Source organism: Canis lupus, chromosome 6 (genome assembly GCF_011100685.1).
Source record: "Canis lupus familiaris isolate Mischka breed German Shepherd chromosome 6, alternate assembly UU_Cfam_GSD_1.0, whole genome shotgun sequence".
NCBI lineage: Eukaryota > Metazoa > Chordata > Mammalia > Carnivora > Canidae > Canis > Canis lupus.
The window spans coordinates 39,008,804-39,035,949 of NC_049227.1; the positions used below are offsets into that span (position 1 = coordinate 39,008,804).

At 58.1% G+C, this 27,146-nt stretch overlaps 2 protein-coding genes and 1 long non-coding RNA gene across 10 annotated transcripts; 1 reads left to right on the forward strand and 2 right to left on the reverse strand.

Annotated features, from left to right (window-relative positions):
• Window positions 1-1,535: 1,535 nt before the first annotated feature.
• On the reverse strand, window positions 1,536-5,600 carry TEDC2 (tubulin epsilon and delta complex 2). 3 transcript variants are annotated; one of them, XM_038540707.1, is made up of 10 exons: window positions 5,481-5,596; window positions 5,264-5,362; window positions 5,028-5,098; window positions 4,548-4,932; window positions 4,086-4,139; window positions 3,391-3,484; window positions 3,094-3,205; window positions 2,906-3,007; window positions 2,316-2,506; window positions 1,536-2,078 (listed from the first exon to the last, which is right to left on the reverse strand). In XM_038540707.1, exons 1-10 carry the CDS (start codon window positions 5,504-5,506, stop codon window positions 1,932-1,934), a joined length of 1,281 nt encoding a protein of 426 aa, XP_038396635.1. In that variant the 5' UTR covers window positions 5,507-5,596; the 3' UTR covers window positions 1,536-1,931. The 3 variants fall into 3 exon arrangements, with proteins under 3 accessions (XP_038396635.1, XP_038396637.1, XP_038396636.1); XM_038540709.1 differs by lacking the exon at window positions 2,906-3,007 and having other exon boundaries at window positions 5,481-5,600; XM_038540708.1 differs by lacking the exon at window positions 5,264-5,362 and having other exon boundaries at window positions 5,481-5,557.
• Window positions 5,513-21,575, forward strand: LOC102153171. Of its 2 annotated transcripts, XR_005360975.1 has the most exons (5): window positions 5,513-5,869; window positions 14,204-14,299; window positions 16,720-16,801; window positions 18,298-18,953; window positions 20,076-21,575. It is a non-coding gene; the product is annotated as an uncharacterized LOC102153171 (long non-coding RNA). The 2 variants fall into 2 exon arrangements; XR_005360974.1 differs by lacking the exon at window positions 14,204-14,299 and having other exon boundaries at window positions 5,515-5,869.
• On the reverse strand, window positions 7,669-26,733 carry CCNF (cyclin F). 5 transcript variants are annotated; one of them, XM_038540701.1, is made up of 17 exons: window positions 26,675-26,733; window positions 25,897-26,051; window positions 24,578-24,684; window positions 23,623-23,690; window positions 22,349-22,602; window positions 21,958-22,011; window positions 21,203-21,307; window positions 20,807-20,884; window positions 18,784-18,935; window positions 15,744-15,908; window positions 13,807-13,930; window positions 12,965-13,145; window positions 12,530-12,617; window positions 10,724-10,823; window positions 10,518-10,645; window positions 9,543-9,712; window positions 7,669-8,877 (listed from the first exon to the last, which is right to left on the reverse strand). In XM_038540701.1, the coding sequence occupies exons 1-17, from the start codon at window positions 26,688-26,690 to the stop codon at window positions 8,408-8,410; spliced, it is 2,415 nt and encodes an 804-aa protein (XP_038396629.1). In that variant the 5' UTR covers window positions 26,691-26,733; the 3' UTR covers window positions 7,669-8,407. The 5 variants fall into 5 exon arrangements, with proteins under 5 accessions (XP_038396629.1, XP_038396634.1, XP_038396632.1 ...); XM_038540706.1 differs by lacking the exons at window positions 20,807-20,884; window positions 21,203-21,307; window positions 21,958-22,011; ... (3 more) ...; window positions 25,897-26,051; window positions 26,675-26,733 and adding an exon at window positions 19,992-20,120; XM_038540704.1 differs by lacking the exons at window positions 20,807-20,884; window positions 21,203-21,307; window positions 21,958-22,011; ... (3 more) ...; window positions 25,897-26,051; window positions 26,675-26,733 and adding an exon at window positions 19,732-19,983.
• Window positions 26,734-27,146: the final 413 nt, after the last annotated feature.

Below are 27,146 nucleotides of genomic sequence, written 5' to 3' on the forward strand. Positions count from 1 at the left end.
GTCTGTCATCTGGTTCCCAGCAACCCTGGGATTCCATGTTCAGGGTTTCTGGTCCGTGGGACTGTGGGAGCTTTTATAAGTAGGAGTTTCTGCTTCCGGGCCTGGAGCCACCCCAAGGCTGCTTCAGCATCACTCAGTTCATCCCCCATACCTGCAACCTCATCTGGCTCTCAGAACACCGGGCCTTCTCCAGGAGTTACCTGGTTCCTGGGTTCCCCCCACCCCTGCTGCCCAGGGCAGAAGCTGGAGTTAATTCCCTGTTGCTCATCAGTGTCTACACAAAGGGCCAATGCTCCAGCTCTGAGGACTGTGCTTGGTGGCAAAAGTGCTCACTAAGTTTATTTAAAGAACACAACAGACTCCTGGCCCTCCCTGGGGCCTACTCCTGTGTATTTTTTTTAAAGATTTTATTTATTTATTCATGAGAGACACAGAGACAGAGGCAGAGGGAGAAGCAGGCTCCATGCAAGGAGCCCGATGTGGGAATCAATCCCGGACCCCAGGATCACACCCTGAGCCAAAGGCATACACTCAACCACTGAGCCACCCAGGAACCCCTACTCCTGGGTATTTTGTCCTCACCCCAGTCCCAGGGGTAATAGCCATTACAGCTGGTCTGATGGCTGCTCAGGAACTTCCTGAGTGTCCTCTGGAACAGGCCCCTCATGGGGAGGGCAGGCCGCGTTGGAGGGGGGGGAAGGGGGAATAAGGGAAGGGAGCCCACACCTGGAGCCTAAGGGGTGGTGTCCAGAGAGGCCCTCCCTGGGCTGTCACGTGTCCCCTGCAGGTGTTCTCAGCGCCACCTGGCTATGTCAAGGCTGTGTCCTCCTCGGAGCAGCCTCTGGGTGTGAAAAGGCAAGTGGAACCCCCATTCCAAGGATGGGGGTGGTGAGGAGCCTCCCATTGCCCAGATCCAGCTCTTAGGTCGGCTGATGGTTACATCTCTTCAATAATTTCTCCCAACAACTACTCTCAGGATGACAGTGGAGACAACACTGGGAACTGAGGCTCAAGGCCGTTAAGAATCTCGTTGGAAGTCCCACATTGGCAAATAAGTCACATTGGAAACCCAAGCCTGTGACTGGTATGAACCCAGAGGCCGTGACCCTGACCTCTAAATTCTCTTGCTTTCCACAAAGCCAGGATTTCTTCAGGGGGGGCGGCAGGAGCTGGGGAGGAGGGGATCGTGGAGAAGGTGAGGGGGTGGTGACTCAATGTTAGGGGGCCCCACTGGCCGCAGCAACAACCCAGGAGAAAGTGGTGAGCACGGTGCCAGGACAGTTGTGGTCACACACAGTGTCCGCCCACTCTGATAGGGGCTCATGGCCTTTGTGTCTCCCAGTGGGCCCAGTCTAGGTGATGGGGGGAGAGGTTTCAGGTGCGCCAGGGCCAGGGCTTGAGGGGTGTCCCCAGCGCTGCACACCTTCAGTGCCTTTTGCCCTCCCTTGAGTACAGAAGGCATACATGTATTCTCAGTAAGTATGCTTGATGTGTTGTTAGTAAGCAAAAACACAACAAACACACCAAATCCCATCTTGAATATACTTTCTGAAGTAGTTTTAATGTCACACAAGTGGCTTCTAAGTCTAAAACAAGGAAAAACAGAGGTAGCTGAGAAAAAAGCCCGCAGGCCTCTGATGTGCACGCCATGCGGAGGCCTGTCAGCTTTAGCTGCTGCAAGAAGGGCCCTGGGCTCCTCAGCAAGAGCCGGGAGGCTGTCCCCAGCCCACCTGGCGGCCCTGGTTTCCAGGGTGGCTACAGCCATCCCTGGGCCCCCAGGCCGACCAGACCTTCTCAATCCCCGTTCACCTAACAGAGAAGGGGTGGTGGTGGTCTCCCAGTGGTCTGAGGGTCAGAACAAGTGCACCCTCATGCCAGGGTCCTGTGCCTGGGAATGGGCAAGGTGAGTGGTCGCTGGCCACGGGAAGGGCTCAGCTGGCAGGTTCGTCTCGAAGGATGGTGAGGAAGCGCTCACCTCCCTCACAGAGCAGGCTATGCACGGCTCGGCAGAGCGCCAGTGGGGGCGGCCCCTGTGCCTCCGGTGTGCTCACCAGCGGGAGGAGTTCGGCCATCAGGACCTACAGGGTAACGTGTGATCAAGATCTCAGGGGGGCCCTGTGCTGGGCAGCTAGCTGGAGGCTTACAGAAGGCCCCCGTAGTGTCCAGGGAGGCCTTCAGGTGCCATGTTCCAGCCCCGGGGCCAGTGCTGTGTCAGCTGTGCACAGCCCAGAGGCTCTGTCTTCCACCTCAGCCCAAAGCCCAAGGGTCCCCTGGCACCCAGTCCCCTAGTTCTCATCCCCCTACTCTGGAAGTACCTTTTCCAGGTGGATCTGCTGCTCCAGCATGGCCACTCGCAGCCTGAGGGCCGCCAGGGTCTGCAGCTCCGCGGTGCTGGAGTACAGAAGCAGCTGCGAGCTCCAGGTAGGGTCTGTTCTTCCTTCACAGGACCCTGAGGCTCTGGGGCATCTCTCCTCAGGCCATGGCCCCAACTGCTGTCCCACCATTTCTGTGAGGACAGGAATATGTGGCCTCATGGGGTGGCAGCCAGGGACCTCCTCCTTCCCACTTGCTTTTAGGGGGTGCAAGATCTCCCTTCGCCTCCTGGATGAAGCCCTCCATAAATAACCGCCTCTTGCAAGGCAGGTCACCTGCCAGCACCTATGACTCTCACACAGCACCTTCTCAGAAATTAGATAAACAGGCAGACTATTTACAGCGCCAGGGCTGCGGCAGGAGGGGCAGTGGGGTGGGGGTGCAGTTCTGGCTGGTCCTGTGGGACAATGCCTGGGGTGACAAGGGGAAGGACCTGCCCTGAGGGGCCCTGCCATTGATGCTGCCCTTTGGCTAGAGGACCTTGACCCCTGACCAGATTTCAGCCTGGGGCGGGGGTGGGGCCGAGCCTCACCAGCACGCAGCTCCTGCAGTCTGTGGAGACACTGCCCCGTGATGGCCTGCAGCCCCTCCAGGGTAAGCAGGCAGTGGTACTCCTGCACCCAGTCAGCACAGTCTACGCAAAAGTCAGGGAGGGCGAGCCAGGTCCATGCCAGTCCTGAAGGCCCCCCACCCCCAAAACACACACCAGGGCCCACTGACCTGCCAAGAGCTCTTCCTCCATTCGCTGTCTCAGCAGCGAGCAGGCCTTCCATAGGAGCCCCACCTCCGCCTCCACCTCTGCAGCACTGAGCCCAGAGCCAGGCCAGCCTGACTGGACACGGGTCAGGGAAAGTCCTCTGTTGCCAGGCTCTCCCATTTCCCCTCCCGCCAAGGACAGGACCCCAGAGTGGCTGTGGCTCTTCCTGGAGTTGCTTCTTAAACTCATCAGACTTAGAGCCAGAACCCCCCACCCTCACACACACACCCTGGGGGGTCCCAAAAGCCCAGCAAGAATACAGCCATCTTCATTTTCTGGAGGAACTGGGTTTTGGCGTTGGTAGCAGCATCCACGGAGTCACTGGTCTGCGTAGAGCTGAGCTGGGTCCACAGGCTGGAATGCGCACACAGGCACCCGGGGACCAGAGAGGGACGTGGTTACTCCACCCAGCAGGGCCTCGGGAGGCAGGGAAAGGCCAAGGCAGGGGCCCATCAGGGGCGTCTGGCTCTGCTGAATGCCAGGAGGGACCTCCTAAGGTTTTAGGGAGCTGAGAGGACAGTGTCTGTGACAAGGGGACAGAGCTGACACACTCTGGGAACTACTAGGAGAGAATTCGAGAGAGGAGAGCAGAGGAGCCAGCAGCGACTGGTAACGGATGGCTCGGGACGATGGCCAAGAACTCTTGACGGTGCCAGCTCCGTAGCAGGCGCAGTATCGAAAAAGGCACCTCTATGAAGCTGATACCGTCATCCTCACTTCCACAGACAAGACAGACGAGGATGCAAGGTCTCAGCCTCAAAGCCCGCTGAGTCTACGGGGACCACAGCAGACTCCCTTCACGCGGAAAATGTCCCCACCCAGCCAACGAAGCAGGGAAGCCCGCTGGAAAAGTCTTACCGATGTGGCCCTGCGATGGCGGGAAGCCTCAGCCTCCCTGCTGGCCACATGTTCCTGATGTCCCGTCCACCCCCACCCAGCTAAGACTCAGCCTTACCGGGAGTTCTGGGAGGCTGCTTTCCTGTAGGCCGTGGGTAACTTCAGCAGGACCCTGTCAGCGAAGCCAGTGCTCAGAGTAGCCTCACTCTGGGGGCTCCCCCCCTCCATGTGACAGGACTTCCAGAATGGTGGTGGGAGCCAGCAGAGTCTAGCTCTGGCCTGGCAGAGAGAAGAGGACACCAGGAGCAGAGCCCAGGCCCTGCAGAGCCCACGCGGAGCCCGTGGGCCGGATGGATGAGAGGATGGGGGGCAGGACAGCCAGGGAGAAGGCGACAGGCCCTAGCAACGTTCCACTCGGCCAGCTTTGGGGCACGGATCTCCTGGGATGGCACCCTGGGGGCTCCCTTGGCCCACATCCAGCCTCAATGCCCTGCCCTCCCTGTCACCCCACATCCCAGATTCCCTGCTGCTGGCCAGGGTCTGATGAGGTGGACCCTCAGGAAGGGTCTGGGAAACCTACCCTTTTTCCTTCAATGTGAAAACTTCCGGGGCCGGAGGAGCAGCCAGTGGAAGTTGGTCCCTGAGGCCTGGTCCAGGCTTGGTGGCTCGGGCTCCCTTCCCCTTGCAGGTGCGATCCCCCGCTGACAGAAGCCTGCACTCGGGGAGGCCCTCGGCAGGTACCCCGGTCTGATGGATGCACCTGAGTGGTTTTGTCTCTGAGGCTCGCCTGCCAGCCTGGCCTGAGACCCGGGATGGGGCAGAGGCTGCGGTGGACCCAGACTTCAGGCTGAGGGCCTTGTGTCTTTCTGCAGCCTTAGACACGCTTTTCCTCACCCGTACAGCTTTCTCCAGTGTCTGGGTCAGAAGCTCCAATTCCTTGAGGTCTTGAGGGCTAGGCGTGCATGCTGCAAAAGCCAAAAAACTCTTGCGGTGATCACTGCAAGAAAGTGCTGTCAGAAAACAGCAAGGGCAGCACCAAGACAGGGTGGTGGAGGCTTACCCGGAGACGGGGCCTCTTCCTGAGTTTCCGGTGCCGGGGTTGGCTCCGCAGCCGGAAGTTCGGCCGCTTCCCTGCGAAGACAGGACAGCCGTGGCAGGGCCAGGAGCGACGCTGCCAACCCCAAGGAGCCGCCCGGGACGCCAGCAGCCCCCGCTCGGAGCCTGCAGGGGAAGAGGAGCGCAGCCAGAGGGCGCCGGCCCGGCCTCCCAGCCCGGGTGGTCTCGGGGTCCGCGTACCAGGGCCGCAGCAGCCGGCGGCACGCGCGCAGACTCCGCTCCAGCCGCCGCTGTCGCTCAGCGCAGGCGTCCAGGGCATCCCGCAGCTCGGCCACCAGCCTGGGAGGGGCGCACCGGCGGCTCAGCTCCCCGGCCGCCCCGCGCCGCGCTGCCGCCCTCCCCACCGCCCGCCCCGCGACCCCCGCTCCCGCCCCGCCGCCCAGCGCGCGGCTCTCACCGGCGCGAGCAGCCCGCGGGCAGCATCAAGGCGGCCACCGCTCCTCCGGATTTGCCGCCTCCAGGAAGTCCGGTCCTTTCCGGGCTAGGGGACCGCCCCCTTCCGGCGGCGCTGACCAATCCGGAGCCGAGGACCCAGGGGCCGCCCCCCGCGCTCTGGCCCCGCCCCCCAGCGATCCGGCCTCCCGGGCCCCGCCTCCGCTGCACTCGGGGCGCGGAGGGTCCTGCGGTGGTGCACGGGCTTCTGGTTTGGAAACCTGGGAGGATGGTGGCACCTGGGATGGCTTGCGGCTGACTTGTCCTTGAAGGCGCCCTGAAGCGGGCCGAGCTGCCCTGCGGACCCCCGGCCTACCACCGGGCAAGGTACCTCCGAAGTCACCGTCGCTAGAGGTGAGGATGTTGTGTGTGCTGGGGGCGGAGCAAGGAAGGAGGGCGTGCTCGTTTTTTATTTTATTTATTCATGAGAGACACAGAGCGCGACAGAGACACAGGCAGAGAGAGAAGCAGGCTCCACGCAGGGAGCCCGACGTGGGACTCGATCCCAGGATCACGCCCCGGGCTGAAGGCGGCGCTATACCCCGAGCCACCCAGGCTGCCCGGCGTGTTCGTTTTTGCACATACTGGCAAGGTGATGGTATTCAGGGGTGGCATCAGGTAGGCACCTGAGCAGAGGCACGTGTAAGTCCCAGAGTCTGGAGACCGGGGACTGTGACCTGAGAACAATGGGTCAGGCAAGATGGTCCAAGCTGGGGCAGGTGTGTATAGACAGGGACTGGACGGGTGTCAGAAGGAGAGCTGGAGCCCAGGGAGGTGGAGGGATCACAGAGCCAGGTGTCACAGCAGCAATGGGATGCTGTCCCAGGAGGGTCACAAGATGGGGATGGGAGCGTTACTCGGCACAGCTGGGGGTGGGGGTGGTGTGGTGACAGATGCTGGGGCGGGGCAGGGCGGGGGGAAAGAGTGATGAAGGCAGCAGGGCCTCACTTAACTGCAGGTAATAAGTAGGATCATAAACCCTGCAGGGGCTGAGAAGTCTCAGGGGGAGCCTCAGGGGTGACACGCTGGGGCTGGGGGAGGTGGTTTAAAAATGGCGAGGTGTTGGGACACCTGGGTGGCTCAGTGGTTGAGCGTCTGCCTTTGGCTCAGGGTGTGATCCCTGGGTCCTGGGATTGAGTCCTGCATCAGGCTTCCTGCAGGGAGCGAGCCTGCCTGTCTCATGAATAAATAAAATCCAAAAAATAATAAAAATGGGAGAGGTGTCCGTTTCATAGCAGAAGGAGAGCTGGGGGCCCAAGCTGCCTGGGACTGTTCAGGGTAGGGGCCTGGGGCTTAGGCTCCTGCCCGTGCCCTGTCAGGGTAGGCTGACAGCATTCCTGTCTAAAACTAGATTCTCTGGAGGGAGGAGGGAACAGGAAGAGGCATTGACAGCACAGGTAGGTGGCATTAGGTCCCCACTGGAATGGTCTTGGGTGTAGGCCGGGAGAGGGTGGTTTAAACTCCATCCGGAGTTGGGCTTTTGACCAGGGGCCACAGACAAGGAGGCGGGCAGTTCAGACATGCACGTCACGCAGCTGCCACTGCCCTCATCACATTTAATCCCCACAACACCCCTGTGAGGTAGGTACTATAGCCCCAGCTTACAGGTGAGGCTAGTGAGGCTCACACATGCCCAGGGGCCCACAGGGACAGGAGAGGTTTGTCCCAACCATGCCCCAAGCAGAAGGGGTCAGAATGCTCTTACAGTAGCTGGGCAGCTCCCGCAGAGCACCCACGCACATGTACGCACAAGCACACAGAAGAGCCGTCACTGAGTCAGTATCCCTTTGGTCCATTCCTGGCCTGGTGCAGTGGTTGTTCCTGATGTGTTGAGAAGAAACACAAGCTATCGCTGCCAGGCACACGTCTCAGTGGTTAGGGTCCGTCTTGAGCAGATCCCTCCGCTGTTTTGGCTGCAGCACCCAGGAGGTGGGAGGCATGGGGGAGCTTCAGGAACCTACAGTAGGTCCACCTCCCCCAACAGGTGGGGACAGGCCCTTTGAATCTCCCTCTTCTGCACTGTGGTCACCTCAGCTGTTACTGAGGACATTTAATTTTCTCCTATGGGGCCTCTCTGGGAAGCATCAGGATAGCACGGAGGGATCTGAATCACACGTTCTTTTAAGTTGAGCCTAAATAAAGTTGAGTCGCTATTTAAAAATTTAATGCCTTCTATCTTTAATTTTTCTTTTGTTTCCATCTCAGAAGAATGAAGGATGGAAATAAACACAGGAAAAGAAATGGCCTAGAAATTCAGTGCAAAGAGAGGTGTTCATACAGACACCACCTGCTGGGGGCAGAGCAAATTTCTAGAAGGAGCTGAGTGCGGTGGGCAGGGAGCTCAGGGCCAAGACGTCAAGCCCTCCCCACTGGGGGTCTCATGTCATCCACAACAGGGTGCAGGGGCCGGGCTCCCTCAGGAAGGGAGCCGAGGTGGTCTGCTGTGCTCAGAGCTGTCAGCACCCCCGGAACCTAGACCAGATAGATGCTGGGAGGGGAGCTGTGCCAGGCCACCTGGTCACACGTGTGCCCCACTGAGGAAGCTGTCGGCTCCTGGGACAGGGTTCCCTGGGGCTGGGAGATCAGGACGTGGGCTCAAGCTCCCCAGAGAGAGCAGGACACAGAGACGGGCTTCACAGGGTGTGGCATGATTGCTTCGAGGCTGTTTTCCAAAGGGAAGAATCTGAGTTTTTGTTCTGATTTAGACATTCTGACGGCTCACATGGGACTACCCTGGAGAAAGAAACTTAGTGTCCCGTGTTCTGTGCACTCCCTGTGTGAGAGCCACTGGGGGTGCAGGTGGCGTCCATCCCCAGCACCCCCACGGCTCACTAGTGCAGCGGCAGCCTCCCTCCGCAGGCGATCCCACGGCGAGTGTGGGCACACTCGGCCTCAGCAAGCCTGGCTCACGTCCCCCTCTTCCTCTTCCTCGCTGTGGGTGCAGAGGCTTTTCCTCTTCACCTGGGGAACGCTGCTCTCCAGAGGGCCTGGAGAGCGACACTGTAAACATGACTTCTTGGCATGATGGTGGCAAAACTGTGTGTTCAAGTCGCTTCCTGGGGATGGCACTGAGGTAGATTGGGGAGGGCCCCCCGAGACGCCGTCCACTGAGTTTGTGGGACTCGCGCTGCTGATGGAGGAGTACCCTGAGGTCACGCTGTCCCTGCCTGGCTTCCTCGTGCCGCAGAGCTGAGGCTCGGGCTCTGGGGTGGGAGGCATCTGGGGGCCTGGTACCCAGGTGCGTGGGTCCTGATGTCCCCTGTCCTCTGGGCAGGCCTCCTCGTCACTTGATTCCTGGCAGCAGTGCTGTTCTGGGCTCAGATAGACCACGGTGACATCGAGGATGCCGCTGGGGGCTGTCACTGTGGGAGACATGGGGTGAGGGATCCAGCCACTGTGAGCACTGGGATGCCCCCCTGCCCAGTCAGGGCCCCCAGTGGCCCAGGGTCCAGCTCTTGGCCAGGACAGGCGTGGCTCTCGGCCACATGTCCTGGACCTCGCTGGACAGTCCCCTGTACTGCTCTTTGGGTAAGAAATAAGAGAGTGACACTGAATGTGACTTGGAGCACAGAAAGACAACCTAGTCATCTATAATCTATTTACTCCCCAGGTAGACACAGAAGCAAGCAATCACAAGGTTGACAGAAACTGCTTGAACTGGGCCTCCTGTGTGGTTAGCCGCCCAAGAACACAGGGACAGAGCCTCCCATGGGCAGCCCTGGGGGGAGGGGGTACACAGCCCAAAAGGGCAGTGAGCGGCACATCTCACAGAATGTTCTAGAAAGTTCTCGTGCATTCCAGAATAGGCCTCTTCCACTTCCCTGCCCTGGTAAGGCCCTTCCATAGGCCTGGCTGGGGCTGGACATGGGTCTTATCTGTCCCGCCCCTGTGGGCTGCGGGCACTCCCACCCTGGCCCCCATCCCTACTCTGGTATTCTAGGGGCTCTGGTCTTCTCATGCCTGCTTATGTGTGGGGCCCCTGATCCTCTAGGGGGCATGTGGACGGCCTCCAGGCCGTGGTACTCACCATCACCATCCTTCTCGCCCTCGCTTTCCTGGTCACCCTCGTAGCCAGAGCAGTAGTCCAAGCTCCAGTCCAGAAAGCTGCCCAATAGCATCTCCTCCTGGCTGGACAGCTCGGCAGTGGGCGTGGTGACAAAACTGCCCCTGTCCTCCTGGAGGCTGTTCTCCCGCTTCCTGCGAGGTGGGAGAGCCAGGAGTCCGGTCATGGGCAGCGGGGTGGGAGGCTCAGCCTGGTCCTCTGCACCTGCCCGGCCTGCTGGGGGTGCTGTGCACAGGGCCGACCCAGCTGCCCAGTGGCCTGCCCTCAGGAAGCTCCCGGCACGGGTCCTGGACGGGGGGCCAGCAGCACGGGAGAGGCTGCCCACCTGGACTTGGCAAGGGCAGCGAGAGTTCCTCGGGTGGGTAAGGTGGGGAGGGCAAGTCACTCTAGGTGGTAAAGCCAGGGTGCTGAGAGAGGGGTCAGGTGTGGGATATGCTCAGGAGACGAGAGAGGAGACGAGAGAGGAGACGAGAGAGGAGACGAGAGAGGAGACGAGAGAGGAGACGAGAGAGGAGACGAGAGAGGAGACGAGAGAGGAGACGAGAGAGGAGACGAGGGCAGCCAGGGAAGCATGGAGAGCAAGAATCAGGCAGCAGGGGTAGGGCTGGGAGTGACTGACACTGTGGAGTGTGGCCAGCAAGTGACCGAGGCGCCACAGGACCAGAGCCTGCTGGGCTCAGTCTGTGTTCAAGGCCACCCTCCCTCACCGGGCATAGGTTAAAGTGAGACAGACAGCTGCGCTAGGGAGGACAGGGCAGTCGACAGTGGAGATCGGGCCCTGGAACCAAGGCCTGGATTCAATCCCACTTCATTCTTTGTGGGACCGGCTGCTTCTCCCTACTATATCTTAGGAACCCCTCAGACAGCTGCAGGAGTCACCAGGGAACCCAGGCCCAGCACGCAGGGGTCAATGGACACAGGGACACAGGGCTCACTCACCGCTTGGTTCTCCTTCCCGACGGAGAGCTGAGGAAGGCATGAATGTCCCCCGTGTTGAGGAAAGACGCGGGCTCTGGGCTGCCCTGCTTCACCCCCAGAGCTGCGCACAGCTGGCCGTAGCTCAGCACCTGGAAGGAAAGCAGGGTCAGCGGGAGGGACGGGGCCTGGAGGGGCGAGCCTCTGGGAGCGGGCAGGGGCGCGGGCACCTCTTCCTGGCTGATCTCCTCGTACCGCTTGTCCTCAAATCGCTGCTTCACGGCAGTCAGAGACACTTGCCTGTAGTCCTTGGGGGCGTCATCGTGGAAGCTGCAAACACAGGGACACGTGAGGGATGGCGGGGGCACGTGCAGGGCTCCGAGCAGGAGGCATCGGCACCCTCAGCCCAAGACACTCCACTTTAGCCTCCACTCAGTGAAGCAAGAGGAGACGCTATGTCTTCAAAAACAGCCTAGCGATGGGAGGTCAGGTGGGGCGCCCCGTGGCTCCACTCCCAGGCGTATCCCCAAGAGGAACGTGAACACGCGGCCACCCAGAAAGTTGTGCACGGATGTTCACAACAGCCAAAAGGTGGCAAGAGCCCTGCTGTCCACAATGCGCACGTGAGCGAGCACGATGCGGCCTACCCACGTAGTGAAGTGGGATTCTGGTGGAATCACTATGTGGGTGACAGGCTGGTCACAAAAGGCCACCTGATGAAGGACTCCACCTCTATGAAGTGTCCAGAACAGGCAAATATGCAGAGATGGAAAGCAGGGGAGTGGCAGCCAGGGGCTAGAGGGATGGGAGCATGGGTGACCACGAGTACAGGGTTTCTTCTGAGGGTGGCGCAAGGTTCTAAAACTGACCGTAGCAATAGCTGCACAGCTCTGAGTGTGAATTGTATGCCTAAAAAAGTTTAGCTGGTAAACAAATGTTTCTAATTATCTGACTTAAAAATAAAAAGAAACTCTGGGGGCGGGGGCGGGGGAACAGCCTATGACAACTTTTGGTAGCCAGTACCAGGAGGGCTGCTTGCACCCTTTGAGTGAGCGGTCAGCCACACACACGCTGACCCATCGGCCTTTGCCCGAGCTCCCTGTCTGCTGCGAGTAGGCACAAGAGCAAACAGAGTTGGCCACAGCACACGCCAGCCCCAGGACGCGCTGCCAGGCTCACCACGGCTGGAGCAGGACAGGGCGCGGCCAGCAACAGCGCAGGGGCCCGAGAAGGGGCTGCTCCCAGGGGTCTGGGCCCCACAGGGGAGTTCTGATCTCTTCCTGGAAGGTGTACAAAGAAGGGACTCCTCAGATGCAGTAATCTGGGGAGCCGCTGGGGGAATGAGCACTCGGGAGCACAGGCCTCCAGAGTCGGTGGGACGTGGGGAAGAACAGTGGAAACAGCTGGCCCCGGGGCTGAGGGACATCCACCAGGCAGCAAATGGCATCTATGAGGAGGAGGAATGGCCCAGGGAAGAGGGTCCAGACTGGACAAGCCGCGGGGGGCTGGGGGTCCTGGGGCTCAAGTCGGATACCTTGGCAATCCTGCCAGCGTTGGCAGACGGGCCGAAAGCCAGGAGTTCCCTGACCTTCACACGGGGGCAGAGGACAGAGAGCACGGCCTGGCAGACGCCCCATGGGCAGGCACGCGTCAGGAGCGGGCACCAGAGCAAATGGACGAGGAGCGGGGCCGCGGCATGAAGCATCGCAGCCGCCAGCTGCTGGGCGAGGGGACAACTGGCCCCACACTACAACTACCACCACCCAGGCAGCCAGCTTCCACGTTTCTATTACCGTTTGCTGCCTGTGGAATGAGCTTTGGGTGGGGAGCAGCTGCCACGCGTGTCGAATGTCAAAAATGTGTGAAAGGTGCAACGTGGCCTGGCGTTTCTAAATGTCGACAGTGAGACACAAAGCACGCTGCTGGGAGGCCTGCATGTGGCTGATAGGCCTGACGTGCATGTGAGCTCCCCCGAGGGACATGGGATGGAGCCCCCATGGCAGCTGGGGGGAACTTACTTCTTTGGACGGACTCACCACTTTTGATGAAGGCTCAGGACACAGGGTATGAGGTCTTCAGAGGAGAACCCAGTCAGGTCCCACAACCTTGTGGTCCAGGGCTGTGCTGGGGAGGAAAGCAGGGGTGTCGGGGCTGTTCTGATGCCCCTTTGCACCCCATGGCCCCCACGAATCTGCTGCGGAGTTTCCTGGAGCTCAGGTTTAAACACACCCCATCTAGGAAGCCTGCATGCTCACGGTCAACAGTGTAAGAAATCACTAGAACCATCTCTTAACCTCATCCCTACAAAAGGGCTTTTAGTTCATTCTGGTTTCTCCTCATCCAGGAGCTGGGCATGCTTCTCTCTCTCCCTGCCTTGCATGTGAGAATCACTTCCCATCTCCTGACTTCGGGAATCCCCAGTCCCTGGCTCAGCCCCTGTGGAGAGGCTGGCGGAAGCGCAGGCTCCTTACTCTGCCCATGTGTTAGCCTTGCAAGCAGCAGGGCGGCCGCGGCCAGACGGGCTGGAGCATAGACAGCCAGGCTGGTGTGCAGCAGGGACAGCTCGCACAGGAAGCTGCAGAGGTGCTGGGTTCTCGGTGCCACAGGGACCAGCGTCAGCAGGACGTCCTTGTAGTCGACCACAGTGGGGACCTGGACGGGATGGGGAGGTGGACATGAGGTCTTGGCATGTAGAGGGTTCACCTGCCCGCTCAACAGGGAGGCTGGTCCTTGGCCAGCAGGCACAGTGTCTGGTCCAGAAAATGTTCACACCGGCACCAGGTTTTGCAGTGACCAGATGCAGCCTTGGTCTCAGGCTCTCTGGGTCCAGGAGGACTTTCCAGAACAGGAAAGCTCAACATTCCTGCTGTCCCCTCCCATGATTTCAACTTTGATTTATTTGTTAAGATTTTTTAAAAAAATATTTTATTTATTCATGAAAGACACAGAGATAGAGAGGCAGAGACATAAGCAGAGGGAGAAGCAGGCTCCATGCAGGAAGCCCGATGTGGGGCTCGATCCTGGGTCTCCAGGATCACACCCTGGGCCTAAGGCAGATGCTCAACTGCTAAGCCACCCGGGCATCTCCCTATTTGTTAAGATTTTTAAACAAATTTTTAGTTATTCATAGGAGACAAACAGAGAGAAGCAGAGACATAGACAGAGGGAGAAGCAGGCTCCCTGAAGGGACCCCAATGCAGGACTTGATCCCAGGACCCAGAATCACAACCTGAGCCAAAGGCAGGTGCTCAACCACTGAGCCACCCAGGTGCCCCTCGACTGACTTAGAAGGAAAAAGCAAATGGCCACTTACTCGAATCTTCCCTTCCAGGGCCGAGATGATCTCTCCCATCATCCTCACCAGGTCCTCATATTTGTACGTGTTGTCTGTGAGCCAAACAGCTTCTCGGATCGTCAGGATCTCTTTGCTGATGAACCTAGAACATTAACGGAGTCTGAGCATGGAGTCAGCTTTCCCTGGAGACAGCGATCATTTTAGGCCCCAGTGATGGGAGGCATTGGCAGGGGGGCAAAGAGTGGATGGGGCTGCCTGCAGCCCCTGAGAGGAACTGAAGAGCTTATGTGACCCTGTCCCAAGGGTCTGCAAAGGAAGTGGGACTGGTGCCAGCAGTGGGAGTGACCAGGCTCCAGGCACACGGAGGTTTCTGCAAAAGGCACCCACAAATAACGTGATTGGTCAATCCTCTTAGGGGGCTGAGCATCCTACCAGCTTCTATGGAGCACACATGAACAAGAGCTTAAACCCGGGAGGCAAGAGAGCCAGCAGAGCTGGAGGTTGCCTGAAGGTCTGTGTTCAGCACGGGGTATGGCCACAGGAATCCTGACCGTCCCTTAGGCAGACAGCCACCCTGTTCTCTGCAACCCAGCAGACCCGACTAGCAGGGAACACGCTGGCCCAGTGGCCTGCGGGCAAGCGAGCAGGGCTAAGGCTGTGGCGGCTCTGTCCCAGGGACGCTCGTGCTGCCCCATCTGCTGTCCGCTTGACAGAGAGAAGATGGGAGATGGCGGGGTGGGGGGTGGGGGGCGCGAAGCATGAGGCAGGAGTGGGCCCAATGGGCCCGGGTGTTGGAGCTCTCAGGCAGAGGGTCGTGACAGGTGCTGCTCCGAGGGGAGGTGGGGCATCTCTGCCTCTAGGATCTTTAGAAGGCATCTCAGTGCTAGCCAGCTGGCAGTCCGGTAGCTCAGTTTCTGACTGTGAGGACGTTAACTATGCTCCTCAGAGGGGAGGAGGAGAGGCCTGTTCCACCACCTCTAGTGGATGCAGGGTCCCCTGAGCACACCTGAGGGGCTGGTCGGCACGTGGCAGCCTGCCTGCAGCCCCAAGCCCACACTGGTCTCCCACAGACCATACTTCCCAGTTCCCAGCACGGCCATGTGGCTGAGCTGGCTGCAAAGGTGGATATGGTGGCCTCAGGGGTCACCGGGGTAGGGCTTTCCATGAATTCATGACATAGAAAAACCACCCCAACAACATAAGCCTGGCCCCCCACCTCTGGGCTACAAGCAGAGGATCAATGTGTCTGGGTTCACAGCACTGGGTGTGGCAAGCCTGTCCCTCACCCTCAAGGCCGGTCTGTGAACACTGCCCAGGGGGAGTGGCAGGTCACGCAGGGATGTCCGGCTTGGGAAAACAAGGACACACAAGATGCTTCCAAAGGCAAAACTGAGGCAGACAGGTACTGGTTAAGAGAGAGTAGATTTAGGTAAAACATAAGATGGTTCCATGTGAAAAGTCAGAGATGCCCGGGGTGCCAGCAGCTGTGTGGGAAGGAGGTGCCCTGTCTTTGCGGTTGGAGTGGGGTCTTTTGGGAGCTGGCTGGGGCATGAGACCCACTAACTGCGGGTCTCTAATGACATAGGCTCAGCAAGTCAACTGCTGAGAAGTGGTCTTTCCAAGATCTCAGGAGGACCCCAGAGGGCAGCCCACTGGGCCCCTCCCAGATATGTCACCCTCAGAAGTTGGGGTGGAGGGACCCAGCCTGAGCCTGACCAAGCAAGGCCATGTTCTGGGTTCCCCAAATGCCGGGATGAGCGGCTGCCCACTCGCCAAGGGTCCGTTCTGCCGTCCTCACATAGGGAGAGCTACCCCGCTTGCACACATTCAGACCCCCATCTGATCTGATGAGGGGGGACACCGAAGGCTGTTTACCAATAAGCCAGCCTGTGAGCTTGGGCAGGACCAGCTGCCGCGGGTCACCTCGCAGACCCTGCTGCCCAGGGGCCCCTTACCGGGTGCAAATGACCATGCAGGCGATGCCCAGCAGCTGGAGCCTGTACCGGGGCACTAGCCTCCTCCGCAGGTACCGGTCCACGCACTCCACAGTCAGGTGAAGGCACAGGCTTGTGAAGTCCTTCATGGTGGCAACTTCTACCAGCCAGTCGATGAGGATGTACCTGCAGGAAAAGCGTCATGCCTGGAAACGAGGGTGACCGTCCCACTCCTGCCCGGCCCATCTGTCCTGAGGGAGGGAGTGGGTCATCCACAGCATGGCTGATTTACCCAGGAACTGGTCTCCGCCAGAGGTGCCGGGCCCAGTGGAGTGGCCGACCTTGCCCTGGGAGGAGGCTGAGCTCACATGTCTGTGGACCCTACCTTCTCCCATATGGACTGTCAGGTACAGGATGAGCCCAGACACAGGAAGGGCAAGGTGGGGCCACCCTGTAGGGCCCAGGACTGGAGAACAGCCACTTGAAGGTGGCAAGACCTTTGGCCCTGCTGCAAACCTGTATCCTCCCAGAGAAGCAGCTCATCCACAGGGGTCATTTATCTCGACCCTTGGCGGCAGAGCAAAGAGTCGGAACTGAGCTAACAGAGGACTCATCAAGCGGGGCACTGCCCCGATGGAGCAGATAACGTGGGTCCCTGCTCAACAGGGCTAAACCCGGGACTGGGGCCACAGACATCACATTGCAGTGCCAGGTGCCACAGCAAGGATGCCCAAGTTTGGTAGACACCTCTTTGAACAAAGGAGAGGAGACCCCTGTCTTCAAGCAGAGGACAGATGAGAGACCAGAAGCAAGGGAGAGAGGAAAAAAATGCTGCTGGGTTCTGGGCAAATGTTCCAGGTGCCAGGTGGAAGCATCTATCAAAGGCAGAGGGAAGGAGGGAAAGGCGGGCCAGGGTGGTGGAGCTTGCAGGGGCAGGAATGGGGCTGGGGGTGGGGGGACAGAACGGGAATAAGACAAAGCCTGTGTTTCCGCCCAGGAGCAGGAAGATGTGTGAGCGTCAGGTGTCTGAGGTAAAACCAGCCGATACTGGGAACAGAAGAGGAAGCTCCCCCAACCAGGTATAGCGATCTTAATGGCTTGACTTGTAAAAACCAACCAACCAACCAGGGCGCCTGGGGGGGGGGGTGGTATCCTCCATTCGGTTAAGAATCTGCCTTCAGGGGAATCCCTGGGTGGCTCGGTAGGTTAGCACCTGCCTTTGGCCCAGGGACCGATCCTGGGGTCTCGGGATTGAGTCTCACATCGGGCTCCCAGATCATGATCCTGGGTTCCTGGGATCAGAGTCCTGTGTCAGGCTCCCTACTCAGTGGTGGGGGTGGGGTAGGGAATAGGGTCCTGCTTCTCCCTCGGCCCCCTCTGGCCCTCCTTCCATTCCTGCTCTTTCTCTCAAATAAATAGAATCTTTAAAAAAAAGCCCAACCGGGATCCCTGGGTGGCGCAGCGGTTTGGCGCCTGCCTTTGGCCCAGGGCGCGATCCTGGAGACCCAGGATTGAATCCCACGTCGGGCTCCCGGTGCATGGAGCCTGCTTCTCCCTCTGCCTATGTCTCTGCCTCTCTCTCTCTCTCTCTCTCTCTGTGACTATCATAAACAAATAAAAGAAAAAAAATTAAAAAAAAAAGCCCAACCCTTCAAAATGGCTAAATCATAATCAACATAATCGTCACACGTCAAACATAACTCAGTTTAAGAAATAAAATGTGGCTGTTACCCGAAATAGAGGAAAATGGAAAGAGGTTCAACTCAAAGACTGAAGTGATGTTAATATTTCAATAAAATCCTATTACTTCTTGAAAAGCAGAAAACGTCCCAAAACAGAACAACGGTTCCAAAAAAGGGAAGAGTGAGAGGGGCAAGGTGTTCTCAGGATCCACCTTCTCACAGGAAGGGGATAAGTGGGAGAGAGGGGACTATGGCCACGGGCACCGGCCCAGGATTCAAACGGACAATGGCCTGATGATGTTTGATGTGGGAATAAAGGATGATGCTTCCCTGCACTGTGTGTGTGAGATCAAGCCTCTCTGGGGAAAGCATGATCCTCTTTTTTGTTTTTTTTAAAGGTTTTTATTTATTCATGAGACACACACAGAGGCAGAGACACAGACAGAGGGAGAAGCAGGCTCCCTCTGGGGAGCACGATGTGGGACTCGATCCCAGGACCCTGGGATCACAGCATCAGCAGAAAGCAGAGGCTCAACCACTGAGCCACCCAGGAGCCCCGGCATGATCTTTTTAAACACAAACGTCTACTGAGGCTTTGCCATGAGCGCTGCAGTATAGCCAGAGCCTGCCCCTTACAAATATAAAGCACATCTTAAATTAATTAATTTTTTTAGAGAGGAGAGGGGAGGGGCAGAGGGAGAGGGAGAGAGAGAATCTTAACCTCTGTGGTCAGCACAGAGCCTGACATGGGGCTCAGGCTCACGACCTGAACTGAAATCAGGAGTTAGACGCTCAACCGACTGAGCCACCCCGGTGCCCCTCCAAAGCATATTTGAAATCTTGTGGAAGCTTATAAAATTATTTACATTTTCCACTTTACTTTCTATTTCTAGTGTATCCTGTGACGGAGTGGGATGCAGGAAGGGACAGGGCACACAGGGCAGGAGGCCATGCCAAGGGCACAGCTCCCCGCTGCGGGCGCACTTGGTGGCCTCGGACCCTGGTGCAGCACATCGGTGCTCATACGAGGAGCCATAACGAGGAGGTGGGGTTCTGGCTTCTGAAACTGGCAGTACGAATCCCATCATCTTAGAAAGATCCTTAAAATGGCTGGACACGTTCCAAGGGTTAAAGAGGAAAACTGGAGCACGGATGCTCATGGGGACATTTTCTCTTCAGAGCCGTGATAGCAGGGCCATCACATCACTGCCTTTAGGAAACGTACACACATACGGGGGTCCCAGCATGGCTGCTAACCCAGGGCACCCAGTGGTGGCGGCTTAGACGGAAACAGGGCAGGGAGCACCCTACCCCCCGGGCCCGGTGCCACCCTGCCTCCTCCCACCCTCCCGAGCAGATGCTCGCCTGGAGGACCTCACCTCATCGTGTCACTGAGGCCCTTCTGCACAGAGAAGACCTGCTGCTTGCCGACGGCACGGGACGTCTGGAAGAGCTGACGCACCACGGCATCGGAGGCCTTCGCTTCCAGGCCCAGCTGGCTTCCGTGTGCACAGGCTTTGGCTAAAGACAGCTGCGGACAGACACGCACGTGAGCACAAAGCCGCGGGCTGCGGGGGGCAACACGTGTGGGTAAAGGGGGTGCTTACGCCTTCTCAGCCTTGTGGAAACAGCACGGTTCACATTTTAACTACTCATCTTGAAATAAATACATCACATGGAAATGAACTTTAAAAAGGGACAAAACATGTACAGTGGAGTCAGCATAGCCAAGTGGCCAAAACTGGTTGGAGGTTCAGATGACCTGCCTTTAAAACCTGAGTCTGGGGATCCCTGGGTGGCGCAGTGGTTTGGCGCCTGCCTTTGGCCCAGGGCACGATCCTGGAGACCCGGGATTGAATCCCACATCGGGCTCCCGGTGCATGGAGCCTGCTTCTCCCTCTGCCTATGTCTCTGCCTCTCTCTCTCTCTCTCTCTATCATAAATAAATAAAAATTAAAATAAATAAATAAAACCTGAGTCTGTGTGAACACCACAGGCAAACTCGGGGGGGGGGGGGGCGGGCGGAAAAAAAAAAAAACCGCTGTGTGCCTCAGTTTCCCTTCTCGTGAGGGGCTTAACGGCATCTGCCCAGGTAGCTAGGTGCGACGGTTTACTGAGCTGTGCCTGCCACTTTGCCCAGGCCCTGGCACCTCTGGGCCCTCTGATGGTAACTAGCAACCATTTCTAGATACTTCCTCCCAGATGTTTCTATGCATTGTAACTCTGTCTACACATTCCTGACCATGGCTACATACATTTTATTTTCTCCCTGCTCACCCAAGACAACGTGGTTCCTTATGATACAAACACCTGTAAGCATGTTTCACCTGTTCTTCCTCCCAGAGTTTGATTTGTTTGATCACTTTGTGGAACATCTCTGTGCAGCCACGTCAGTACTCATGTGGTCAAGCCACAGGGGCGGCCCTGCTAAGGCTTCTGCAAGGGCCACGGATATTGATACAAGCTAAGAGAATGCTGCTTTATCACATCTCTCCCAGCAAACACTGCCTTGTGAAGAATGCGTATTTTCAGAAGTTAACAGCTATCCAGGCTCAGGCACAGAAAAAAGAAACAATATACATGTTACTTGCTAAGAGATGGGCCCCTGGGAACTGGCGGGACAGCTGCTGCTCTGAGCTTTGACCAGTTGTTTCTATTTCCTCTTTTCCAGGAGCACACGGAGACCCTTGGAACACTTACTGGAATGTTACTATTCTCATGTCTCCTTGGAGCTTCTGAGGGAACTGCACTGTTCGCAGTTCTGTCTCTCTAAGCTCGCTGACTGCCCTGGACATAAACGTTACTGTGTTGTGACAGTCAGGCTGGGCCACCTCCCGCTCTGTGGTTTCTTCCCTCACTTTTAGGGCAGATAACTCTCAAACACGCCCTTGGTGGGGCGACAAGAGTGAGTTTGCACCTGCCTGGCAAAGAGGGGCTGCCTTTGTCTTTTTTTTTTTTTTTTTTTTGCCTTTGTCTTAAACAATGATTCTTTATAGCTGCCACAGGACAGCGTCCAGAGACCACTGCCAGCAAATGCCTTGTGCCCTGGTTCTAACGCTGGGTGACCTGCTGAGCCGGTCAAATGACGAGAGCCAGGAAATGTTCCACACACCCATGTGCTCCCAGGTGCCCCAGCTACCGGCACCCTCAGGGAGCAACAGGAGGGCTAACAGCAATGTGGTGCATGGGCAGCCGGGCTGGCTTTGGGCAGGGGGCCTGGAGGCGCCAGGGTAAAGGGCAGAGATGAAGCACCCCCAGGCCGCCCTCCCTGCACACCCCACAGCTACACTCCTGTAAGCTCTGGCGCCAGCCCTGAGCCACTGCTACTGCCTATGAGTGGGATCTTGCCACCATGGTCCCCACGGGAAGAGGTAGAAGGAGAAAGGCCAGCTCCTGCCTTACCTGTGCTTCCCAGCAGCCTTTGGCAGCGTAGTCTCGGAGTTTCCGGAAGCTGTAGAGGCATCGCCCAGGATCTGACATCTGTCAGTGCAAGAGAGTCATCATGCTTTTATATAGTTGTGTCTCTGGAAAAACTCAGAACCAACCCATCAATTCTTAAATGTTCCTCCCAACATCCCCAGGGGGTCCACAGCTCAGCCTTCTTCCCAGCCCCTTACATCCAAATGACGGAGGTTGCTGGGGGCAGCCATTGGGAACGGCTCCTGCACAGAGGCTCCTGGGGCTCCAGGAGCAGCACAAGGGTCTCCCATATGGACGGAACCTTGCCAAAGGGCCCATTTGGAGATGGCACCTCTGGCCAACACAAATCCTCTTCTCCCCAGACCCCGGCCCACTCACGTCCGTCCTCCTGTCTCGTTCCCAGAGGAGGTATGAGCTGACCAGACATCCCTGATTAGCAGACTCTTCAAACAGGTCCTGGGCCTGCTGCTTCCGCTCTTCATCCTACAACAGACCCCAGACAGTGGCTTCTTTCACCCCGCTTTCTGCAGAACACCAGACTCTACTGGCCACTACCGTCTCTCCTCGGACCTCTTGGAATCACATTCGTGGGCTTTTCTCCTGACAGAGTTAACTAAGTCGGGAGTGGAGGGATGCCTGGGTGGTTCAGTGGCTAAGCGTCTGCCTTCAGCCCAGGGGGTGATCCTGGAGTCCCAGGATGGAGTCGCACATTGGGTTCCCTGCATGGAGCCTGCTTCTCCCTCTGCCTGTGTCTCTGCCTCTCTATGTCTCTCATGAATAAATAAAATCTTTGGGGGGGGTGCAATAAATAAATCAAGAGTGGAAACGACTTAAGATGTGTGCTTTGACCAGCACCAGGACAGCGAGCTTACGAGCTCTGCCCTCACAGGCTCCTTTCCTCCCGCATGAGGTTTGTGTCTGGCTGGGCCCTCCACACTGGCCCTCCCAGGTGGGATGTGGAGGTTTCCTCACAGGTGGAGCCTGCCTTTACACCCTGCACAACAGGAGGGGTACTGCTTCCCACTTACTCCCTGGTCCATGGTGTCTGGAATGGCCAGAAAGGTAGGTAGCACAGAAACAGAGTCCTGTGTTGCATGGTGGCAGGCCCACTGGACCCAGGGCGATGGACTCACCTCGAAGAGACTGAGCACTCTCCCCAAGCAGTGTAGCAGAGATGCTCTGTGAGTCTAGACGATAAGGGGGGTAGGGAGTGTGATCATCAGCAGAAAGGAAGCTTCCAGCCCATCCCCCTCCCCCATCCATGTGTTCTTGAGGCCCCCACCTGGCCCCAACCCCATACCGAGAGGCGCTTCCTGATTCCAGGCTTCCAGGAGCCTGGGTCCTGTGTTCTCAGCTGTCAAGGGTTTTCAGCCCAGCCCCTCTTATGATTCCCTGGGGAGCCCCAGCTCTGAGCCTTCCCCACCTGCTGACTCATCTCCAGATGCCCCCACACCCACACTCTTGACTTTCTGCACCTCCACGTTCCTCAAGCGCCTGGCCTTACACGGTCCAGTGTCTCCTCACCCTATGGGGCTCGGACCGTCCAGCATGCCAGCCTCCCGTGTGTCCCTCGCCAGGGCTTGCTCCCTGTAGCTGACACTCTGCCCTGAGGCTCTCGTGAACCACGGCCTTGCAGCAGCTTCCAGACACCGACCACGGAGGGCGGATGAAGAGCCAGATGAAGGGTGTGGCACCCACATTGAGTCGTTCAGCGAGGCTGAAGAAGCGAGAGGCTTTCAGGCCATTCACCTCTGCACGGGCTTCATCAGACACAGACACTGTGGAGAACGTAAGCCTGAGTTGGGTCCAAAGGACAGGTGCACAAAATTCCCCACAGGCTTTTGTGAAAGTCTACAACCTCACACAGTAAGAAGTTGTTAGCGTTTAATGAGAGCAGAGCCCTTCAAGACAGGGCTCCTCCCCCTTCTTTCCTACCTTGTGAATCACATGTCCCTGCCAGGTCCTCCCAGCAGCCTAAGCTGGGAAGGTCTGGGAAGGTGCCCCCCTGGAGGCGGCACACACGCCCCCACCCCCCTCCTGCTGGGAGCTATAGCCTGAACCCCTGCTAGTGGGTACAGTGTTTCTTTCTGGGCCAATGTTCCAGATGTGAATGGTGGTGATGGCTGCACAGCTCTGAACATACTAAAAACTGCCTGACTGTACACTCTGGACCGCTGAGCCGCAGGGCTCGTGAATTCTGTCTAGGAACCACTGTGTGACAGAGAAGCCCACTCTCTGGAGCCTGCAGGAGGACTGCTCACCATCTCTACTGGTCCCCACAATCCTGCCAACCAGATAGGAGCAGGAGCTTTCTCAGCAAGACACCAGATCTTTTAGAAACAGAAAACTAGCAGCCATCCCCAGTCTTTGTGCTTTTGGGGAGCTGGGACTGGACACACGCGGCCTGGTTCTGTGTGCTAAGCAAAGAGGCTGGTGCCGGGAGAGAAGGCCATGCAGCTTCTTTCAGGGACCACCTGGTCCTTGGGGGTGAAGGAGCTCAGGCACCAGGCTGGCTCTGACCTGCCTTCCCCTGGAGCCGTGGCTACTGCGTCATTAATACCCTGTAGAATCAGGCACCCTTTGACTGCTGTCCCAGTCAGCACAGATGAACTGTGGCCAAGGAAGGAGAGGGCCCAGCACCTACACACAACCTGCGGGGTCCAGTGGACAAGGGGAGAGGCATATGGCCGGACAAGCAAGAATAAGGACTGAATGGCTCCCACTGGGAAGGGCTCATGCCTGTTCTACGTGCTCAGCACCCAGTGGGGCAAGGCCAGCCCAGCCCCGCAAGGACTTACGGCCTTCATTGTAGAGGTAGGCTATGCCCAGCTTCACGGCAGCTTCAAAATTTCCCTTTTCCGCAGCCCTAGACAGTTAAAAACACAGCGTCACCTGATGTTGTCTGACACAGCACTTGAAGCTAAAACACTTGTTTTTTAACTGAGGATTTTTTAAATGTAACACAGTCATATACCCCTCAACCGTGACACCTGAACCTTAATGATGTGCCAAGCCAAAGAAGTCAGCCACAAAAGGTCACACACATGTGGTATGATTCCACTTACATGAAATGTCCACAAGAGGTAAATCCACACACAGGAGGGCAGATTTAGGGGTTGCCAGGGGCTGGGAAAATTGCAGGGAAAATAGGGAGTGGACACCGAGGTCGACCTCTACTAGTTCTGGCTTCACTGTGGGGTAGTGAGGATGTTCTAAAGTTAGTGGTGATGGTTGCACAACTCTGAATCTATGAAAAACCAGTGAGTTGCACACTTTAAGAGGATGAATGGTATATAGTACGTCGCTTATGTCTCAGGCAGCCTGTCTGGAACCACTGGCACACTGGGGCCCACAGGCCTAGGGGCTCACTCCTACTCCATCTCTCCCCCTGGGTCCCAACCCCGGCAGGAATTGGGATCAGCCACGGACTAAAATGCAAGAGGAGTTAAATCATATACTTTTGACCAAAAAAAAGAGGGAGGGCTGAGTAAAATTTCCACATGCAGGTGACTTGCATTTGAGTCACGCAGATTAGTCCCAGCCCAAGTGAGACCCTTCAGAAGCATGACAGTGACTAATGAGTCAGGCTGTGCTGGTGGCATGCATGGCAGTGACTGTGCTGCATGTGACTCTACAGGTGACGCTGCCAGCCCTCAGTCACTCCCTGGGGGGTGAGGAAAAGTGTTCCCAGGTCAAGTGCTGGGACGCAGGCTGGCACACTGGGGAACTGTGTGCCCTCAGGTGCACAGATACCTTTCAAAGAGCTTCAGGTTCCTTGGGGAAGGCCACAGTTCCTGGAAGCTGGCACATGCCCACACGCTGGCGTGGTTGTCCACCAGATACTTGAGGTGAGAGTGTACCTGTGGAACAAGGGAAGTGGGGTGGGGGCAGAGATTATCAAGGGACCCCCCAGAAGCCCCGCTCCTGGAGATCTTGACCATGGGACAGACAGATGACAACTCCCCACCCCAGTGGGAAAGAACCCGTGTATCAAAGTAATAGCTGTTTTGAATACACGGAAGGAGCAAATTTCTCTGTGGCTCTCAAGGCAAGGCCAATGGTCCTGGAAGGGAGAATGAGCATCTATGCGGAGAAAGGGGTGGTGACACTCGTCAGGGCATATACCTCCTAGGATTAGGGAAATGGATCTAACAGGAGCAAGTGTAACAGAAATTTGTTTTGTGCTCCTATCCCTGGGGCCTTGCTAGTGGGAACACAGCTGGAGCCTGGAGAACAGCAGAGAATTCAGGAAAAGACCAAAAAAATTAACACCACATTGGGCAGAGGCAGGAAGTGCCCCAGCTGGGAGCCCTGAGCACAGGTGAGCATTTCATGTGCTGAAGTTCCCATCGCCATTAAAAACTCAGCATCTGGGGATCCCTGGGTGGCGCAGCGGTTTGGCGCCTGCCTTTGGCCCAGGGCGCGATCCTGGAGACCCGGGATCGAACCCCACGTCGGGCTCCCGGCGCATGGAGCCTGCTTCTCCCTCTGCCTATGTCTCTGCCTCTCTCTCTCTCTGTGACTATCATAGATAAATAAAAATTAAAAAAAAAAAAACAAACTCAGCATCTGTGGATATTATGACCACGGTGGAAGCAGGTTTGGGAGGTTCCCATTGGGTGTTTTTCCACTGATTTGCTGTGCATGCCCTTGAGTAAGTCAGCAGGAGGCGAGTTTCTGCAAACTAACCTCCCAGGGTCCCTTTCAAGGCTCAACATCACAGGTGATTGTCCTCCAGAATATGTTTTTGTTCTTTCTTAATACTATGTTATTTCTTAAGAGGTGAACATTTCACTGCCACTGTAGGCTACTTTCTCTGTGAGAACAAACATTGCAACAAAGCGATTCAAAACATATTGCACTGTTTCAGCTTAGCTATTTTCCTGCAGATTGCAACAACCTCAGATGTCTATTACCATCCTCGTCCTTATAGCCTCTGCCCTCTTCTGTAGCCAAGATTTTGTTCTGACATCTAAGAACACGGAGCCCAGAGCCCTGAGCCCTGATGGTGTAAACCACCTGTGAGGTCAACAAGCTAGGGCTGGCGCTATTTTTCTCCTCCGGCAACTTACAGCTCGGACAGCGAGGATGTCCCCAACAGAAAGCCATTTCAGGATGTGAAAGAGCACATCTTCAGGGAGACTCAGGATGGTCAGGTTCCGGGGTCTCCTCCTTATTCTTCGCTTTGTAGGGTAACAGAAGCACTTGGCGCACCGACAGTGGATCACTGAGGAAGAAGAGCAGAGCAGAGCGGTCCAGGGGCGTGTTGGGAAGGAGCCAGGCTGAGGTGCAAAGTTGTCTCTGAAGACCCCCGAACGGTCCCCGTACCCTACCCCCAACGAACCCGCCTCATTTCCAGGTCCGAACAAAGGTTAGAGAGAGGAGGAGGGCTTCGCCAATTCCGGCAGGCACCGTCGTTCATTCAAACTCCTCAAGGGCTTAGGGGAAGCAGCAAGTACTCAGGGAGCCCGGCCACTGGGGACGGCGGTTCCGCTCGGGCCCGGGCCTCCGCGCTGGTCGGGCGCCGGGACCGCCCCGAGGGAGCCCCTCGCCCCGCTCGCCCCCTGCTCCCGCCCGCCCGCCCGCGGGACCTGCAGGCCTTCCTGCCCCGACCGGCTGTGCCCCGGGGTCGCCCACGGCAATTAACGGGCCGCGCGGGGCACCTGGAGGTCCCGCCGCGCTGTCCTCGTCCCCCGCGCCGGGCGGCCCCCCGAGCCCGTCCACACCCGCGGCGCCGGGCATTTAAACCACGCGCCGGGCGGGCGCCCCCGGACCGCCCCCACGCCGGGCCCAGGGGCCCGAGCCGCCCCGCTTGGCGCCCGCCGGCCCGCGCCCGCGCCCCGCGCTCACCGCCACCGCTCCCCATCGCCGCCGCCGCCGCCGCCCGCGCCCCCGGCCGCCGTCAGCCCCGCGCGCCCCGCGCAGGCGCAAACCCGCCCCGCCGCCCGCCCGAGTTTTCAAATGCGCCGGGCCCTCCCATTGGCCGGCCGCGGGGGGAGCGCGCCCCAGAGCCGCCGGGTCCCGGCCGCCGCCCCGCCCACCCGCTGCTCCGGGCGCTCGCCATTGGCCACGCCGGGACGCGAATTCGAACGCCGGCGGCTGATTGGTGGGGCCCGCGCGGCCGCCCCGCCTCCCCGGCCAGGGCGGTAGTGGGGCGGGGCGCCCGGGGAGCGTGCGGGGCCGGGCCGGCGGGGGCGTGTGCGCGCGTGGGCCCGGCGATTCCGCCGCGCGCCCCGGAGCCTGGCGCTCACCCCGAGGCCGCGCGCGCAGCCGACCGTGGACCGGGGCGCGGGACCCTCAGGGACGCGAACCTGGCTCGCCG